This window comes from Mytilus trossulus, chromosome 1, assembly GCF_036588685.1.
Source record: "Mytilus trossulus isolate FHL-02 chromosome 1, PNRI_Mtr1.1.1.hap1, whole genome shotgun sequence".
Taxonomy (NCBI): domain Eukaryota; kingdom Metazoa; phylum Mollusca; class Bivalvia; order Mytilida; family Mytilidae; genus Mytilus; species Mytilus trossulus.
The window spans coordinates 41,504,439-41,523,769 of NC_086373.1; the positions used below are offsets into that span (position 1 = coordinate 41,504,439).

General features: G+C 32.8%; 1 protein-coding gene across 1 annotated transcript in view; it reads right to left on the reverse strand.

Annotated features, from left to right (window-relative positions):
• The window catches only part of LOC134718809 (E3 ubiquitin-protein ligase rnf213-alpha-like), a 105,413-nt gene that overhangs the window by 71,206 nt on the left and 14,876 nt on the right, over positions 1–19,331 (reverse strand). The window contains exons 14-29 of the mRNA XM_063581582.1: positions 17,639–18,213; positions 17,099–17,249; positions 15,885–16,105; positions 15,416–15,583; positions 14,421–14,582; positions 12,655–13,279; positions 12,168–12,345; positions 11,604–11,743; positions 10,174–10,251; positions 9,360–9,466; positions 8,635–8,776; positions 7,051–7,249; positions 5,513–5,756; positions 4,313–4,459; positions 3,044–3,149; positions 1,831–1,996 (exon numbers count right to left, since the gene is read on the reverse strand). Coding sequence (XP_063437652.1) covers positions 1,831–1,996; positions 3,044–3,149; positions 4,313–4,459; positions 5,513–5,756; positions 7,051–7,249; positions 8,635–8,776; positions 9,360–9,466; positions 10,174–10,251; positions 11,604–11,743; positions 12,168–12,345; positions 12,655–13,279; positions 14,421–14,582; positions 15,416–15,583; positions 15,885–16,105; positions 17,099–17,249; positions 17,639–18,213 — 3,409 coding nt within the window. The remainder of the gene's footprint in view (positions 1–1,830; positions 1,997–3,043; positions 3,150–4,312; positions 4,460–5,512; positions 5,757–7,050; positions 7,250–8,634; positions 8,777–9,359; positions 9,467–10,173; positions 10,252–11,603; positions 11,744–12,167; positions 12,346–12,654; positions 13,280–14,420; positions 14,583–15,415; positions 15,584–15,884; positions 16,106–17,098; positions 17,250–17,638; positions 18,214–19,331) is intronic.

Consider the following 19,331-nt stretch of genomic DNA (forward strand, 5'->3'; position numbering starts at 1 on the left):
ACTTATTTGTAGATCTTTAACTATGCTGAACATTATTACTGTTTACAGTTTATCTCTATCTATAATAGTACTCAAGATAATAACCAAAAACGGCAAAATTTCTTTAAAAAACTTCAACCCAACACAGTTGTCCAATTCATCTAAAAATTTCAGAGCATATAGATATTGACTTAATAAACAATTTATTCTCTTGTCAGATTTGCTCTCAATGCTTTGGTATCAGAGGTATAAGCCAAAATCTACATTTTACCCCTATGTTCTATTTTTAGTAATTATGGCCATCTTGGTTGATTGGCCTGGTCACTGCACACATTTTAAAAACAAGATAACCTAATAATGATTGTGGCCAAGTTTGGTTAAATTTGGTCAAGTAGTTTCAGAGGAGAAGATTCTTGTAAAAGATAACAAAAATTTACTAAAAATTGGTAAAAAATTACTATAAATGGCAATAATTTCTTTAAGGGGTCAAATGACCATTTTGGTCATGTTGACTTATTTGTAGATCTTATTTTGCTGAAAGTTATTGCTGTTTATAGTTTATCTTTTTCTATAATAATATTCAAGATAATAACCAAAAACCGCAAAATTTTCTTAAAATTACCAATTCAGGGGCAGCAATCCAACAACCACTTGTCTGATTCATCTGATAATTTCAGGTCAGATAGATCCTGACTTGATAAACAATTTTACCCCATGTCAGATTTGCTCTAAATGCTTTGGTTTCAGAGTTATAAGCCAAAATCTACATTTTACCCCTATGTTCTATGGTAGATTGGCTGGGTCACTGGACACATATTTTAAACTAGATACCCCAATGATGATTGTGGCCAAGTTTGGTTAAATTTGGCCCAGTAGTTTCTGAGGAAATGATTTTTGTAAAAGTTAACGACGACAACGACCGCCCGACGCCAGATGCAAGTGATGAGAAAAGCTCACTTGGCCCTTTGGTCCAGGTGAGCTAAAAAGATACAGGGTATGATTAACAATGAGACAACTCTCCACAAGAGACTAAATGGCTCAGAAATTAACAGCTATAGGTCATCTTACAGCCCTCTTGTGGAGAGTTGTCTCATTGGTGATCATACCACGTCTTCTTTTCTATATTCAACAATGAGCAAATCCCATACTGTTTAGTCAGCTATAAAAGGCCCTGAAATCACAAATGTAAAACATTTCGAACGAGAAAAACTAAAGGCCTAATTAATGTACATGCCTGCATAGATCAATCCTCTTAAAACTGAGAACACTCAAAGATAAATGGCATTATATAAATGTTAAGACATTTTTCACAACATAACTGCCCATTGTTGAAGGTAGTTGGATGACCCATAGTTGCTTACATCTACATAGTCTAGGTCTCTGGTGGACGGTTGTCTAATTGGCAATAATATCACATCTAATTTCAATATTGGCAACTATTTAATCATAAATCTGTTTACTATTGCTTTGTGTTTCTTTGTTCAACATTGGCTAGAGGTATAGGAGCAGGGTTGAGATCTCACAAAACTTGTTTAACCCCACCACATTTTTGCACCTGTCCCAAGTCAGGAGCATCTCGCCTTTGTTAGTGTTGTATGTTTTTTTTTAAATTTTAGTTCATTTATATGATTTGGAGTTTGCTGTGATGTCCATTTTCACTCAAGTAATACACTATTTTATTTAAGGGCCAGCTTAGGACCACCTCCAGATACAGGCTTTTCTTGCTGCGTTAAAGACTTATTGGTGGCCTTCGGCTGTTGTCTGCTCTTTGGTCAGGTTCTTGTCTCTTTGACATATTCCCCATTTCCATTCTCAATTTTATCTCCATATATGATTAATAAAATTTAAAACCTGAGTAATATCTGCAAGCAGTCTTCTCTGTCTCCCTCTGGTTCCTCAGGGTTAATGTCAATAAGAGCTTCATCTCCATCCAAGCGACTAAGATATTGATATGGTCTCTGGAAAGTCTCACTGGCAAACTCAGACTCGTCAAATATCAAATCAGTTTCACTGTAACCTGAAACAAGAATGTGTCCATAGTACACGGATGCCCCACTCGCACTATCATTTTCTGTGTTCAGTGGACCGTGAAAATTGGGGTCAGAACTTTAATTTGGAAATTAAATTAGAAAAATCATGTCATAGGGAACATGTGTACTAAGTTTCAAGTTGATGTAACTTTAACTTCATCAAAAACTACCTTGACCAAAAACTTTAACCTGAACTTCGCACTATCATTTTCTATGTTCAGTGGACCATGAAATTGGGGTCAAAACTATAATTTGGCATTAAAATTAGAAAGATCATATCATGGGGAACATGTGTACTAAGTTTCAAATTGATTGGACTTCAACTTCATCAAAAACTACCTCGACCAAAAACTTTAACCTGAAGCGGGACGAACGGACGCACAGACGGACAGACGAACGAACGGAGGCACAGACCAGAAAACATAATGCCCCTCTACTATCGTAGGTTGGGCATAAAAAGAGAAAATCAGTTTAATATGTGACGTTTCAAGAGATTTTTTTTCAAAAGTGTATACTTTAATAAGACATATATGCTAAGGTAATATTTTTTTCACTGGCATTGTCTTATTGAATATCAAACAGTTCAAACAAAAGATATTCATTTCGTTTTTTACTTTCTGATATATATATTGGAGAGCAATCCCACAGAGCCAAAATTAACTCATAAGAGACGAAACAAACTTTCCAGAAGCCAAGAAATCAGATGCAAATGTTGGTCTATTTTAATAGGATTTGATTTTGCACAATAATATATAATCATTCAGTTAACTTACAGAGTTATATCTGTCTTAGATGTAATGTATTTTCATCCCTATTAAATATGTTTGAAATATTTTCCACAAGATATTTTTAGACAGTCATGACAGTGGAATAGGGTTTCATTCAAAACTTTCTAAAAAAAAAAAGCGTATAAAAATATGGCAATTTTCTTGTCACATCAAACAGGGGTTAATTTTCAGAAGTAATGGTTTATGATAAAATAAAACTACTTTTGAAGCATTGCAAACAAAACATTTCTGTAAGACAACACTTACCATCAGGAAAATTCTCGTCAAATATATCAAGACTTTCTTTTGGTGATCTGCATAAAACATCCGGAAGGATGTCTAAACAACGATGCATACATTTCAATTTTCCCACCTTAAAAAATATTTCATATAAATAAATATAGATAAGAGAACAAGCATTAAATTAGTACACTTGTGGAGATCAGTTTTTATTGGTGGAGGAAGCGGAGAGAACCACAGACCTTTGATACTGTAAATTCAGTAATTATTGCATGCATTTATTATTGCGATTTTAATTTTTACGATTTTGAGAATAATCCTGGTAAATTCATGTGAAATATTCCAAAATGCGAGTTTACAACTCTGTCGCATTTATCGCAATAATAAAAACCTCGCAATAATTTCTGAATCTACAGTTAATCTTGCCTGAGTTCTATCAGAAACGTATTTCCTGTGTATTTGAATACATAACCAGTTGAGGCTTGTATTGTGTGTTATGAATGGCTAGCAACAAGTAGATAATTTGGTTATATAATTTCTGTAATTTGTAACTCATATGTGTATCTGAATGACTAACCATGCATGGATTCTATGATGTATTACTGTAAATTTAGAAATTTCTCCATGCATTTATAACTGAGATATTATAATTAATTATGGACAAAAATGCTAAATTTGTTATCAAGTTTTCAGCATACAGATAATAATGCTAACATAACTTACAAAATGTGAGTTTTATTTTAGCAATACCTATTCACTCAAACTTATTACAATAAAGAACAAAAATGTGTCCATAGTACACGGATGCCCCACTTGCACTATCATTTTCTGTGTTCAGTGGACCGTGAAAATTGGGGTCAGAACTTTAATTTGGAATTAAAATTAGAAAAATCATGTCATAGGGAACATGTGTACTAAGTTTCAAGTTGATGTAACTTTAACTTCATCAAAAACTACCTTGACCAAAAACTTTAACCTGAACTTCGCACTATCATTTTCTATGTTCAGTGGACCATGAAATTGGGGTCAAAACTATAATTTGGCATTAAAATTAGAAAGATCATATCATGGGGAACATGTGTACTAAGTTTCAAATTGATTGGACTTCAACTTCATCAAAAACTACCTCGACCAAAAACTTTAACCTGAAGCGGGACGAACGGACGCACAGACAGACGAACGAACAGAGGCACAGACCAGAAAACATAATGCCCCTCTACTATCGTAGGTGGGGCATAAAAATCTGTATATATGTATGGCTGGCAATTGAAGTTACTGAATATTGGTTAATTTTACTTGTGTTTCTGAATCCCTTGCTAGTAAAGGCATTGACTCTATGATATAATAGTCCATATCAGATCTCCGCCATACGTTTCCTGAAGTATGACTCAGACATCCCAATACTAGCAACTGAAACAGGAATGCATCTACACCATCTTGTACCTGAAATTGATAATAACTATAATAAGATTTGACTTTATTTTAACCAAGTGTCTACATTTCCTGGTCATAATTAGCATCAAATACATTTGCCATTTTAATTAATTTACTTTATCTACTATAGATTTGGTCAAAAATGCAAAGAAAAACAACAAAAAATCATCATCTAGCGTCAATAATAAAATTGAGAATTGAAATGGGGAATGTGTCAAAGAGACAACAACTGACAATAGAACAGACAACAGCAGAAGGTCACCAACAGGTCTTCAATGCAGCGAGAAATTCCCGCACCTGGAGGCGTCCTTCAGCTGGCTAAGTCTATACACAGAGTTGACTGAAGATTTCAGCTATACTGATTTTTTTTTTTAAATTATCCTGTCGTTCATTTTACCTTTTTTAAGAGATTTTAATCTATTATATTTTTCAAGATATTAAGCAAAAAAATGCAAAAAAGGTAATAATCACTTTAAGGGACATTTACTCATAAAAGAAATAAAGCAACAATTTCCACCTTGTTGAATTTTTTTTAGATCTATCTTGCTGTTCTTATTTGGGTTTTAAAGTTTACACACTAGTACTGCTCAAATAGTTTTCAAGATAAATAAATAGGCAAATACACAAAAAATAGTAAATTTCATCATTTAAGGTGGTACATTAAATTACAGGAAGATAACTCTGTAAAAATCAGCTGAACATTGAAATCACATGCTAATGTTAAGCTTCTCAATGATTAAATTTAGTGTTTGTCAAATGGCTATATATCCAATGATTTTTTCTGATAAAGTGTGTGGTTCAATTTTTTTTTTTTACTTTGAATATTTTTTTAAAAGGGTCAAAGTAAATATTTATTTTTATATTTAAATATAGTCAACATTTTATAAATATCAAATGAGCCAAATGAATTTTAGTCAAGGTGTTTAGTACTACTTTAAGGAGTCCACTAGCATTTTCAATCATGGACCACTACCTTTGTTATACCACAGATCTCAAATACCATTTTCAAAATTATTATTATAAAATAAAAAGGCCAAAAAAAATCTGTATCTAATATCAAACCTCATGAGAAATATCAAAATGGAATATCCTTGGTACTCTGACATGTGGAGGTTTGGTGTGTTCTAGTAAGACCTTCAACACTTCATCAACAACTAAAGCTCTGTCATATAATGGTATGGATACAACAATACAATTCTCCTCATCCACATTTACTTGTTTCTCCATCAAAGCATTAACCATGTTCATCTTGAACAAACTTTTACCCACTCCAGCTCTCCATGATTTTACAACACGAACACTAGACCTGGGAAAATAATTGTAATATCAAAGCACTGTTCATGATCATTATATTAAAATATGGATACCCCTGTTGGCTCTGAAATCTCAAATTAAATGGTTACAAACATTATTATTATACCTTACATATATTTCAAACAATTTTATTGGGTGAAACATTATCACGTGACATGGAATAATTCAGTTAATTTTCATTTAATTGCAAGGAAGAACGAATAACCCTAAAAATTTACACCACCGGTGAATAACCTTTTAAGTTTGTTGATTTGTACTTGAGTTAACTTCCATGAAAAAGATGTCACAGACGTAAATAAACAAAATGGCAGCATTCACGTTACACTGGAAGCCCATCAAGAGACAAGGAAATAAGGCATTGGACATGAATAAAGCTGAGAGTACCAGCAGCCAATGATATCTCTTATAAACGTTCCTTTTAAGGGCAAACTGTTAGTTCGGTATAATAAAACAATTGTGGCCCCTTAGAATCGATGAATATCCAAAATTGTCAACCCTTAAAAGTTATTTCACTTCGCGCTGCGCCCTCATCGAAATAACCTTCTTGTGTTGACAATTTTGGATATTCACCTTTTCAACGGGCCATAATTGTATATAATTAAAGATTTATTTTAATCTGCATTACGATGCTCTCCATTGATGCACATCTTTGAATGGTCTAAGGGAAATAACTCAACCAAAAAAAATCTTTTATTCTTATTAAATCTTTCATAAAATATCATACAAGTAATTATCTGTCCAGAGCACTTACAATGAAGTTTCCTATAGAATTTGTTTTTCCAATGATCATAACACCTTTAAAAAAGTTTGATTAGTGCCAATTTTCTTGTCTAAGACATTGCTGATGTCAATCTTTGATAAAAAAACAAACAAAAACTTCACAACATTGCAACTAGAAATATAAGCTTTGATTTTTGAAATGAATTTGAGATATTGTCATTATAATTTTTTTTTTAACTGTTTTTAGACTGTTGGTTTTCCTGTTTGAGTGTTTTTTTACTGGTAATTTTTGGGGCCTTTTATAGCTTGCTGTTTGGTGTGAGCCTGTACTCCATGTTGAAGACTGTACCTTGACCTATAATGGTTTACTTTTATAAATAGTGACTTGGATGGAGAGTTGTCTCATTGGCACTCATACCACATCTTCCTATATCTAAAGACAACAGGTATTTCTATGCTTACTGATGCTGGGACAACTAATGTAGACACAGAAGGATAGGTAGACTGACAATATTCAAGAACTTTTTATCACAGGAGATAAATTAGTTTCTTAGAATTACAATTACCTATTGAAATCAACAGATGAAGCAGTTTCTACCCCACTGATTGGTTTATTTACAATAAATCTTTCAGACAGATAAGTCTTGACATGTTTTTCTCCACCAAAGGACATTTGTGGTCTACGATATTTGTCTAACGCTGCTACCATTCTGGATTTATATTCATTCTCTCTACTACAGACCACCACTAACTTAAACTGTATATCTGAAAACAAGATAAACGTACCGGTAATCGTCATGTCATATCAATTATTAGCACTCCTATCTATCTAATATCTATAACACTAAAATGACTTTTGTGTAAAAATGTCAGATGCATGAAAATTGGTTTACTTTATTTAACAAGGTATACATGTACTATTATTGTTAATAGATATACTAACTGAATTCAGTCACAGACCTGTAGCAGGTGGTGATCTGGTATATTTATGACATAAATTATAAACCCTAATTTTTTATAGAATGTGCCTAATAAATAGATTTTTTAAGGGTAAAATATTAATTCACCTTCTATGGTGGTAATTTCAAAGTGGTGGCTGCAAAATTTTATCTCAAAACTATTTTTACAAGGCATCTAATTTGTCTTCCTCTTACAGCTGATTGCATTGAGTGTGAAGGTAAAGGTAATATCTTTGATTAGCTAGCATGTTAGCTAAACCGTTTAAGTCATTATTAGGTTAGCTAAACTACCCTCATTTAAGAGTAGACAATACAGTCCAACAGATAACCAATCTATCTGTCTGTAGGACTAGGCTACTTCGAAAGAAGTGTAGTATACCTAACCTAATAATAACTTCACTGTTCAGCTAGCAAGCAAGCTAACCAAAGATATTACCTTTACCTACACACTCAATGCATTCGGCTGTAATAAAGCTTGTACAAAAAGGCTTAACAATAAACTTGCAAGAAGTGAAACTGCGAGCTACGGCTCACTGATGATACCCCCACTGCAAGTGGATAATATTAATAGTGTAAAAATATGCAAGTGTTCAGTAAACAGGAAGTTGTCGAGTGATGAATCTGAAAACGCATCACACAGTATAGCTGACTTATATAAATCCTGAAACCAAATTTCAGAAATCCTTGTATTGTAGTTCCTGAGAAAAATGTGACGAAAATTTTCAACTTGGCTATCATGTGTAAAATCATACAAGGTTTCGGTAAACAGGAAGTTGTCAAGTGATCAATCTGAAAACGCATCACACGGTAAAGCTGACTTAGATAAACCCTGAAACCAAATTTCAGAAATCCTTGTATTGTAGTTCCTGAGAAAAATGCGACGAAAAATATTCATGGGACGGATGGACTGACTGACAGACTGACGGAAGGACGGACTGACGGAAGGACAGACAGAGGTAAAACAGTATACCCCCCCTTTTTTAAAGCGGGGGTATAATTATAGATTGCATTCAGAGAAATGATATTCTATATCAAAAAAATATTCATGGGACGGACGGACTGACGGACTGTCGGAAGGACAGACAGAGGTAAAACAGTATACCCCCCCTTTTTTAAAGTGGGGGTATAATTATAGATTGCATTCAGAGAAATGATATTCTATATCAAACACTTGTTGTTAACATATTTTACCTCTATTTTGTGCACTTTTCATGTGTTTCTCAAGTAGTTTTTCTCCTTTGTCACTCACTTCATAATCTAGTAAATCTGCATTAACTAAGCAATAGATTTTACCACTATCTCCAAATAACGATCTTCTCCAGAATATTTCAAGCTAAAAAATGTTTTTAATCAAAGCAATAAATATATATAAATGTCTGCACTAAAGAATGTTAAAAAATACTCCAAGATTTCTGAAGAAAGCATAATTATTCCAGAGTTTGTTATGGTAATTAATTTTTATTTTTTTATCAAATATAATGTACATGAATTTCAATGATGCAAATAATTTCACATGTTCAATTGTATTCTTGTTAAAAAATATATCTGAATATGTGCTATTCTAGCACCTAGAAATAAAACATTGATTCAGCACCTAGTAATAAAACATTGACCTTTCTATTTTCAAGATTACATAACATTATACCAATGTCAGGCTTTATATAACATGTAAATTGCTAGTACAACGTTTACTCTAGTTATTGAAAATGGGACAATATCAGGGGTTTTTCAACCTCCTTGTTTACAAATCAAATCTTTTTCTGGGAACACATATATGACCGGGAACGTCATGAGAAAACATCTGTTCACAAATATTTAGATTCATGATAGCAAACTATTTTTTTTATTTTTTTTATATCTACAGGTTTATGTCATTTTCTGTATGGCTTAGCTTCAAGTAGTAGACAAATACAAACCAAATCAAGGGTAGTATTAGGTGTACAAAGTAAGACTTCATCTGACTGTGGTAACAGAGAATCATCCTCTGTACTATACAGGCATAATACAGTGTTGTACATCTCACCTGGAAATATAAAAGGAACCATTAAGGTAGTACCCAACACCTTCACTAAAATTAGTTTGGCTCGTTTAATTTTCATAAATTTTGACAAAGCATTTACTTGGACCCTTTGACAAAAATATAAAATTTTCAAAAAATTTGAACCAACCATTTTATAAGAAAAATTATACTGGTTACATAGCAGTTTGACCAACACTAGTTTTGATCATTGAGAAGCTTAATATTCCATTAACAACACCATGTGATTAAAACGTTTAGCTGATTTTACAGAGTTATCTCCCTGTAGTGTTAGGTACCACCTTAAAATACAGGCATCATACAAATACACAAATTTTGATTTTGACAAGTATTACGTTTGCAGCCGCCTGATTAGTATTAGGTTTGCACAAATTAACCAGTAATTCAAATGAATTATAATCTATCTTAATCCTGAATATAAAATGAACTTTGCAAAAACTTTGCTTAAACTAATCACATTGAGTATATCCATCCACTATAAGAACTTTTTTTTTTAAGTTGTCTCTAGGATTGTGAACTCTATCTTCAATGCATGTCCATTTTCAGTTTATTTTCATATTTTCTTACACACATTTTATGTCAGCTGTTATTTAGAGTACAATTGTTCCCAAACGTATAGGTACATTTAAAATAAACAAAATCCAGTACAACACATAAATTACAAATTTTACAATTTGTAATAAAGCACATACTTTGTGGACAGACAATTAAATTTGCAACCCCTTCTTTACAACTGCATACTGCAAAGGACCTTTCAACTGACATGGTTTCTGAAAAATAAAAGTAAACAATTAGGATGAAAGATCGATCATGTTTGTCACTGGAATCTGGTGAATCATTAACATTTTGTAAGTAATTCATAATTTGGAAATTAAAATGGTAAAAAGCAAACATATTTTTTTCTACAAACTAGCCCTTAACTCATTCACCCCCAACAGTATATTTACACTGCAACAGTAATAAGCCAATGAGACATGCACATGCATGATATTTACCTTGATTGCTCAGTAATTATCTAACATTAATCCATAAAAATTTCAGTGAATAAAGAAGAAAAAATTGTCTTTCCACACAAATAAATTTTATCAAAATATATACAGAATAAATCACATATTTATCCAGGTAAGTAAAAATATTCCAAAAATATTCCAAAAAATATATGAATCTTAATGAATATATCATTTTTTGCTTAACAACAAACTGGCCTTGTTCTTTCAGTTTGATAAGGTCTAAACCAGCAGGTAATCCTTTACGGTTTGCTCTAACCGTGCCACACGCATAAGTACCATGCTCCCATAAATTTGTAAATAAATCTGGTGAAGTGAAGAAACTATCACAATAAAGATGATGACCCAACCCAAACACAGGTTTTGTTCTGGGTTATTGGCTGTCTTTCCAGTATAGACTTGAAATTCATTTTATGTACCCATTACTTGGATCATGAGTAAATGCAACAACATTACTGCAAACACCATTTTTCAAATTTTCAAGAATCATAACTCCTGAACAGAAAAAGTGAAAATCACCATTATTGAACTTGATCTCAATTTTGTCATCAGTAACAACATGTTTAAATTTGAAAAGCTTTGGTTGAACGGTTCATGAGTAAATACCTGGACACGACTGGAAACACTATTTATCAATCTTTCAAGAACCATAACTCCTGAACGGTAAAGGTCAAAATCGTCATTATTGAACTTGTCCTCCATTTTGTCATCAGTAACAACATATTAAAATTTTAAAAGCTTTGGTTGAACAGTTCATGAGTAAATGCATGGGCACTACCGGAAACACCTTTGTTCAATCTTTCAAGAACTATAACTCCTGAATGGTACAAGTCAAAATCATCATTATGACCTTGACCTCCCCAAATCAATAACCAACATTCTTGTCACAAAAATCCGGTTAAAAATTACTATTACACAAAATTTCTGAAGATATAAGATAAGATATTCTACACTGAGATAAACCTAATAACTAAATGATAGTCTGAATTAAAGGGACATTTTTACACTGATCAACAATCTTGCTGACTGACAGCTACGTGTTCAACACTGAAAGATACTTAAGACATACATGTACTCAAGAGAGAAAAAACTGACAGAATGGAGGATATACTTACCTTTATCTGCAAGTTTTCTTAAGATAAGAGCTAGATGTTCTACACTGAGATAGTCTGTAACACTTGAGGATATTGAGCCAACAAAGTTCTCCCATAACTTCTCTAGGTTCTCTATCAATGCATCTACTGAACTGTCTAGTCTGAAAAGAAATACTTATGGTCAAAGATTCCTTCGATATAACTCAAGCAACTAGAAATTAGGTGGTTCAATTATATATGAGCAGCTGGAAACAAAAGATATGTCTAAACTGCATAATTTTATAAAACAAGAATGTGTCCATAGTACATGGATGCCCCATCCCCACTATCATTTTCTATGTCCAGTGGATTGTGCAAATTGGGAAAAATCTCTGATTTGGCATTAAAATTAGAAAGATCATATCATAAGGAACATGTGTACTAAGTTTCAAGTTGATTGGACTTCAACTTCATCAAAAACTACCTCGACCAAAACTTTAACCTGAAGCGGGACAGACGGACGGAGGAAAGAATGAACTGATGGACGCACAAACGGACACACAGACCAGAAAACATAATGCCCATAAATGGGGCATAAAAAGTTACCCTTGAGTAGGGCCAACACCAATATTTTCCAATAGTTTTGCTCTAACTGAAGCCAAGGACTCATCTCTGGTGCTCCAGCCACTAAATCTTTTGTCTGGGTTTGGTACTGATGTCCCTTCTGTTGCTGATGTCTCAAAATCCATGGCTTCCTCTTCATGCTCTATACACCATGCTATACCTGTAATTTATATTACATCACATAGTATTCAAATATAAAATACGTATTAATCCCAATACATCATAGGTGCTCTAAGCAATGCATAAAAAATTACCAACAATCAACAAAATCCCTTTAACAGATGGACAGACTCCACCATGCATTTTACTCCATAATTTAAATGTTACATTTTTATATTTAATATAAAAACTTGTTAAATGACAAATAAGGTTAACAGCAATTTTCAGGCCTAAACCTCACATAAAAAATAACACAAATATGTATATGGTTTAAATAGTTAGATGATTTTTTATCCCTATAGCTAGTTACCTTCATCAATCTGATCAGGGATAACATTTTTCAGTGCCTCCCTAGCCAGACCTTCAGAATACCCAGCTTCCACCATCTGCAGTATAAACTTCCCTTTGGCTGCCTCAATGCTCTCCTCCTCCATGGGAACTTCTTCCTGTACCTCCTCATCTTCATCTATATCCATTTGTTCCAGTTCATCTCTTGCCTCCTCCATTGCCCCAACAAGGTCCTCTCTTGTGCAATCATGCTTTATGTTAGACAGCAAAGGATAAATCTGATTTGATGGTTGACCTTCAAAGCCCATTTTTACAAGCTCCTGTTGAAGGATTACCATTTGCTCTATACTAAAGTAATTCAAAATGTAAAAGTCCTCCCTTTTCTTGTCAATAAATTCCAACCATCTTTCATGGCAATGCTCCAAAAACTTTGCAATTTTTGGTATGAAAAAGCTTACGTCTTGGTTAACAGCATCTATCTTTCCTCTGATGGTGCGTTTGATTTCTCCTTCACCAAAACTAACAAAAGCACAAGCAACACTTTCTGGATCACATCTGAATTTGACCTTGAACTTTGAAAACAGTACACAGCCTGATGACAACAGCTTGATGTAAACATTACAAAGTCTGACTACTGAATCTAATATCTGTGGAATAAAGCAAAACATGTCTTAAAACAGTTTTAAACTAAAATATACCCTAATTTCAATACATTACTGTGGATTCATTAATATTTGTTGGATCCTATTTTTCCTCGATTTCATGGGGACAGGGGAACCACAAAGGAGTAGGGCAATAAGGCCCTTATTTGGCCAAAAAAAATACTGCAAATTTAAAAGTTATCATACATATTTTTAAAAAACTGTACAGTTTCTAAGGTACAAGGTATTCAGAAAAACTAAACAATTTTGGACATTGAACATGTTACCATGGCAACAAATCATGACTTAGTTTGCATATTTTGTAAAATTTCATGGTTTTCTTTGTTTTTCATCAAATTTTTCAGTATATATTAGATTGCAAAAGTATGTGCTCACCCAAAGAAACAACTTTATATTTGGTGAGATTTTGTTGATAGTTATAATAAAGCTTCTGTTAAATTATTTTGTTGTTTCTTGGCTGCGCACAATATTTCCACAACAGAAATAAAGATAGAAAACTGCATAAATTCTGTATTTTTCATAGTTTTTGTGAAAACAGTACCTATTATGACGTAAGTGTGACGTCATCACATAAAAATCTTTTATAAATGTTTTTCATTGATATGCATTTCTAAACATTATGTGCCAATTTGAAAAAAGTTATCAAACATTTTATTTTCTTTGGCCAAAACCAGGCCTTAATGCCCCTACTCCTTTAAATGTTCAATGGATTACAAATTTTCTTAAGGAATGTATGCAAACTTTGCCCAGACTGTGAAATTTAATATCCACGAAAATCAAACTATTCATAAATCCACGAAAATTGGTACCCACGAAAATAAATGCATTCACAGTATTTGTTTTTCTTTCATTTTTCAGGAAATCCTTTTGTTGTTAGATTCCTAAAGTAACCCTAACTCAAACAAGTATGAAAATGTATAATATAATGCTCTACAAACATATGACATCTCGCAGAAACACAGCAAAGGTAGAGAATTTGTTTTTTTACGATTATACATTATGGATGTGTAAAAAATGATAAAATTGTGCACAGAAAACTTAGTTTTTTGATATACATGCATTGGATCAAGAATTGGATAAACATTATTTTTCACTAGTTACTCGTTTCATATGACTTTAATATTACCAAAATAAATCTGTCAACATCATCTTTTCCCATCTCAGCTTTTCCAGCTACTAACATCAGCCTTGACTGTAGATCATGTAATTGTTCATAGTTGTACTCTCGTCTCAGTGTCTTTCCTTCTTTTTTCTCAGTCACTCTTAATTCTAGTATATCAGATAATTGCTAAAAGAAACAAGAGTGTACACGCTAAAATGTCTTGCCCGCTTAACTGCCTTATGATTTTATCTTGAAAGTCTTAAACTAAAGGTATCATAACTTAACATTTATAAAGATCTATGAGATAGAGGTCAAGGTCAAATAAAATCTGTCAGACAGACATATAGACCTTACAATTTTTTAAAATACTAAATATAGTTGACCTATTGCTTATGAACAACAGACCAAAACACACAAACTTAACATTGACCAAGGAACCATGAAAAATAGTTATCAAAGGTACCAGGATTATAATTTTTTACGCCAGACGAGCGTTTCGTCTTCATAAGACTCATCAGTGATGCTCATATCAAAACAGTTTAAAAGCCAAATTAGTACAAAGTTGAAGAGCATTGAGGACCTAAAATTCCCAAAAGTTGTGCCAAATATGACTAAGGTAATCTACTCCTGGGATAAGAAAATCCTTAGTTTTTTCGAAAAATTCAAAGTTTTGTAAACAGAAAATTTATAAAAATGAAAATGAGGTCAGGGTTCAAGATATGAAAACTTCCAGACTGACATGTACCCATGACAATCATACAGTTGACCTACTGCTTTAAATATAGTATTTGAGATACAGACCTTATCATGTAACTTTAACCTTGATCACTAATCCATGAAATACGGTTGAGGTCAGGTGAACCCACTTTAGCAGACATGTAGATGTTGCAAGGAATCCATATTTCCAATATCTCATTATAAGTGAGAAATTCACATGAATTTTTTTTTATTGGTTACTACTCCTCTATAAAAAAAAATGCAATATGTTGGGTATTTATTTTGGCCTTACAAATACTTACTAGCTGATTCTGTCCTTTCCTCTGAATTCCATCCTCTGTTTTGTGAAGTCCTATATGATATGTTCCATTTAAGTTGATAGCTTCAGCTTGTGCAAGGGAGGTAACTTCAACAGAACCTTGGGATTTGTCAACTATTTTCAACCATTCTAATTCATGACATGTATCCAGCTTAAAAAAAATTGACATTTTACAATAAACAGCAACAAAAATCAGAATCTAAAATTATCCTAAAGCACTTCAAACAATGGCAATTTACTTTACCATCTTATTTGAACATGTTAGCCTTCTTCATGTTTTTGCAGATCTTCTTGCTATGTTTGCCCTCTGATCAAAATTAAATGAGAATCATTTATATGGGGTCTTTTAATCTTTACGCCTTATATATTCAAAACCTTAAAAAGAATAATTGCCAATTAAATCAGGAAAACTTGAATTGAAAATTCTGAAATATAATGTCAAAATAACTCACAAGTTCAGTTGGAAGATTAGGATTAGAATGCAATGCTTTCCAAACTTCTTCACATCTTTCTAAGAAATCTTTGTAATCACAATTGGCCTCCAAGTTGAAAATCAGTGGAGCATATCCAATGGCTGCTGACTGTAAACATCTGACTTTTGCTATTTCTAATCCTTTATCTCCCGTGGATATGTAAGCTAGGTCCACAAACACTTTCAACTCTTGTAAATCATCTGTAATATAGAAATAAAGGAATTCTTTAAAAAAATGCATCAGTTTAAATAGAATTGTGGAGGATTATTGTGGGGTCATGGTTTAAATTGAAAAATACTTGCAGACATGTTTAATCCTGCCACATTCTGTATGTGCCTGTCCCAAGTCAGGAGCCTGTAATTCAGTTGTTGTTGTTTGTTGCTGGTCATCATATTTGTTTTTCATTTATTGTTTTGCACATAAATCAGGCTGTTCATTTTCCTCTTTGAATTTCAGGGCTGTTTATAGCTAGTTTAGCAGTATGGGCTTTGTTCATTGTTGAAGGTATAACAGTGACTAAAAGTTGCTAACTTATACGTCATTTGTTATCTGTTGGAGACTTTCTCATCATGTCTTCTTATTTCCTTATTCTTTTATTCTTTTCATTTTCATCTATGAGACACACATGCCCCCACTTGTAAATATGCAAGAGTCAATTTACTTATTTAACCCTGATGTTGTTTTTTTCTTTGAAACTTTATGAAAATTGTTTATTTTGAGTGTGCAAAACAGCCAACTTGGGAATTTTCCATGTACACTAAACAAATACAAAACACAAACACAAGAACAAGGAAAGTGGTGCCACAAACTTACAATTGGTTCAATTTAGGGTAACAGTCAACTGTTTTCTAATCTTTGGTCATGTATAGAAAACTTAAAACAGTATATATCCTTAATTTTTACAGGTTGTAAGATTGATATTATTTTTCTTAGTTGCTCTTACTTGACCGAGTACCAGAATGTGACCACAAAGTCTATACCCTTTGATAAATTATATACTCAAAAGTCAGTAACTCGAAAATAGTCTTATGAGTAAACTTAAACATTTTTCCTTCATTGTACATCATTTTCACTGAAAAAACATGCAGGACATTTTATGTGAATAAATTTACAAGTATTTGTACAGCATATATAGTTTTATCACTTTCACTCTCCCTGAAGCAATGTACAAAATTATTCAAATATAAACTTACCCATTTTCTCTTTCAACCAATTTACAAGATTTTTACTTTCCATAAACCTCTTAAGACAATTGACCTTTTGTTCATCTACATTACTTAACACTGAGCAAGTTTTAAGGTAGGACTTATTCAAATGGTTCATCTTTGTATCTTTGCCTTTAGTCTGAAAATAATAACAAGTATTCATACTAAGTCATCTAGTTTATACAGCTTCTCTGTGCATATTCAGAGAGAGCTTAATCTGGGTTATACTTGCTAAACAATAAAATTGAGTTTTAAAAGAAATATTGCATAATGAATACAGAAGAAGTGACTGTGCTGTTGTGCGTCTGAGGACCTGTAACCATGTTATAACAGACTAATATCCTTTCATCATTGTTTATGTATCATTCATTGGTTTTGTCTCATTGAGGTATGTCTATTTAAACTGGTTTAGTGGCACAGAAACTTGTGAAAAATATTAAACTTGTCATGCCACTTCTAAGCACTTTTCTTGGTAAAGGTGATGCTCATATTAACTATAATATATTAAATGTATTAAATGGCACCTACCATTCGCATAATTTGTCTGATTGGTTGGAAATCTCCTTCTAGCTCAAATTCTTCCACAACCTCCATTATAATAGATGCTCCATCCAGACAATTCTGTAAATTTTTGTATCTTGTCATTTGTTCAATTCTTTCTTTTATCCAAGAACTTTTTTTACCATCTTCAAGAATGAGAAATTCTTTTCTCAATGCTTCTGGGTCCATGCGACCACAAAGACTATCAAATTCTCTGAAGAAAATTTCCCCTGTTTTTAATCGCTGATGTAAAGCTTTCCATTCCTTGCATGCTGGTTTCCATACATGTTCCATTATCTCATCTATGCTAAGAGCATGGTCAAATCTTTTCCTCACTTCTACTGCACATTTATCCCACATCTTTATAAACAAATTTCCATTGGAACAACGTATGATTTCTGGCAAAGCTTCTAAAATTTCTGCATTTATTTCAAATGCAATTATCCTTGGTTTATATTTCCTTACATCTTTAGGTACATCTACTTCAGCACAGATTTCTTTCAAAGGTCTATCTTCAAAATCATGGAGTTTTTTCATCTGCTCTTCTATGTCAAATGTGTTTACTAAAAACAAAATATATGTGTAAAACATAACAAGTCAGGAATCATACATCTCAATATCTGCTCACAAAATGACAAAAAAATAAAACTTCACTTTCTATCCTCCAACATTCAGTTTAATAGAATAGTCCTTACAAAGGATACCTCAAATTAGATTTTATCCGCCAACATCAAGTTTTGATGGAATAGTCTCTACAAAAGATAGCTTCCATCTATTTCTACCCTTCAACATTCAGTTCAATAGAATACTAGTAACTCTTGCAAGGGATACCTCTAATTTAAGTCTACCCTCCAACATTTACTTTAATGGAATAGCCCTTATAAGGGATCCCACTAATTTAATTCTATTCTCCAACATTCAGTTTAATGGAATAGTCCTTATAAAGGATTCCTTCAATTTAATTTTACCCTCCAACATCAAGTTTAACGGGATAGCTCTTACAAAGAATATATCTTTTTTACAGCTGATTGCATTGAGTGTGTAGGCAAAGGTTATATATTTGGTTAGCTTGCTTGCTAGCTGAATAGTGAAGTCATTATTAGGTTAGGTAAACTACCTTCTTTAAGAGTAGACTAGTCCAACAGAAAACCAATCTATCTGTCTGTAGGACTAGGCTACTTGAAAGGAGGGTAGTATGCCTTACCTAAAAATGAAAACACGGTTCAGCTAGCAATCAAGCTACCAAAAGATATTGCCTTTACCTACACACTAAATGCAATTGGCTGAAAAGTTTTAAGAATTAAAGTTTCATTGAAATCAATTAAATTAGAAACAATTGTAACAAGACCCTATCAGTGAAATTAAACCGTATTTTCATGCATGAAAATGACATTTGTCAATCTGGACCCTACACAGTATCAAGTTAAAAATACAATTAAGTCAAAGGGATATCAAATTATTGCACAGAAAACGCTCTAAATATCACTTTTTGCTATTGAAAGCTTAAGGTCAACAACTCAACAATGATAAAAGCTAACATCAGCCCTCTGCCCAGATCAGGGTTTCCCCTGGATCAATTATTTTTTTCGCCACCTCTTTAGCCAAAACAATATATTTTTCGCCACTTTTTTTTCTTTTTTCGCCAAATATATTTTTGTAATAAAATTTTATTCCCCCCCCC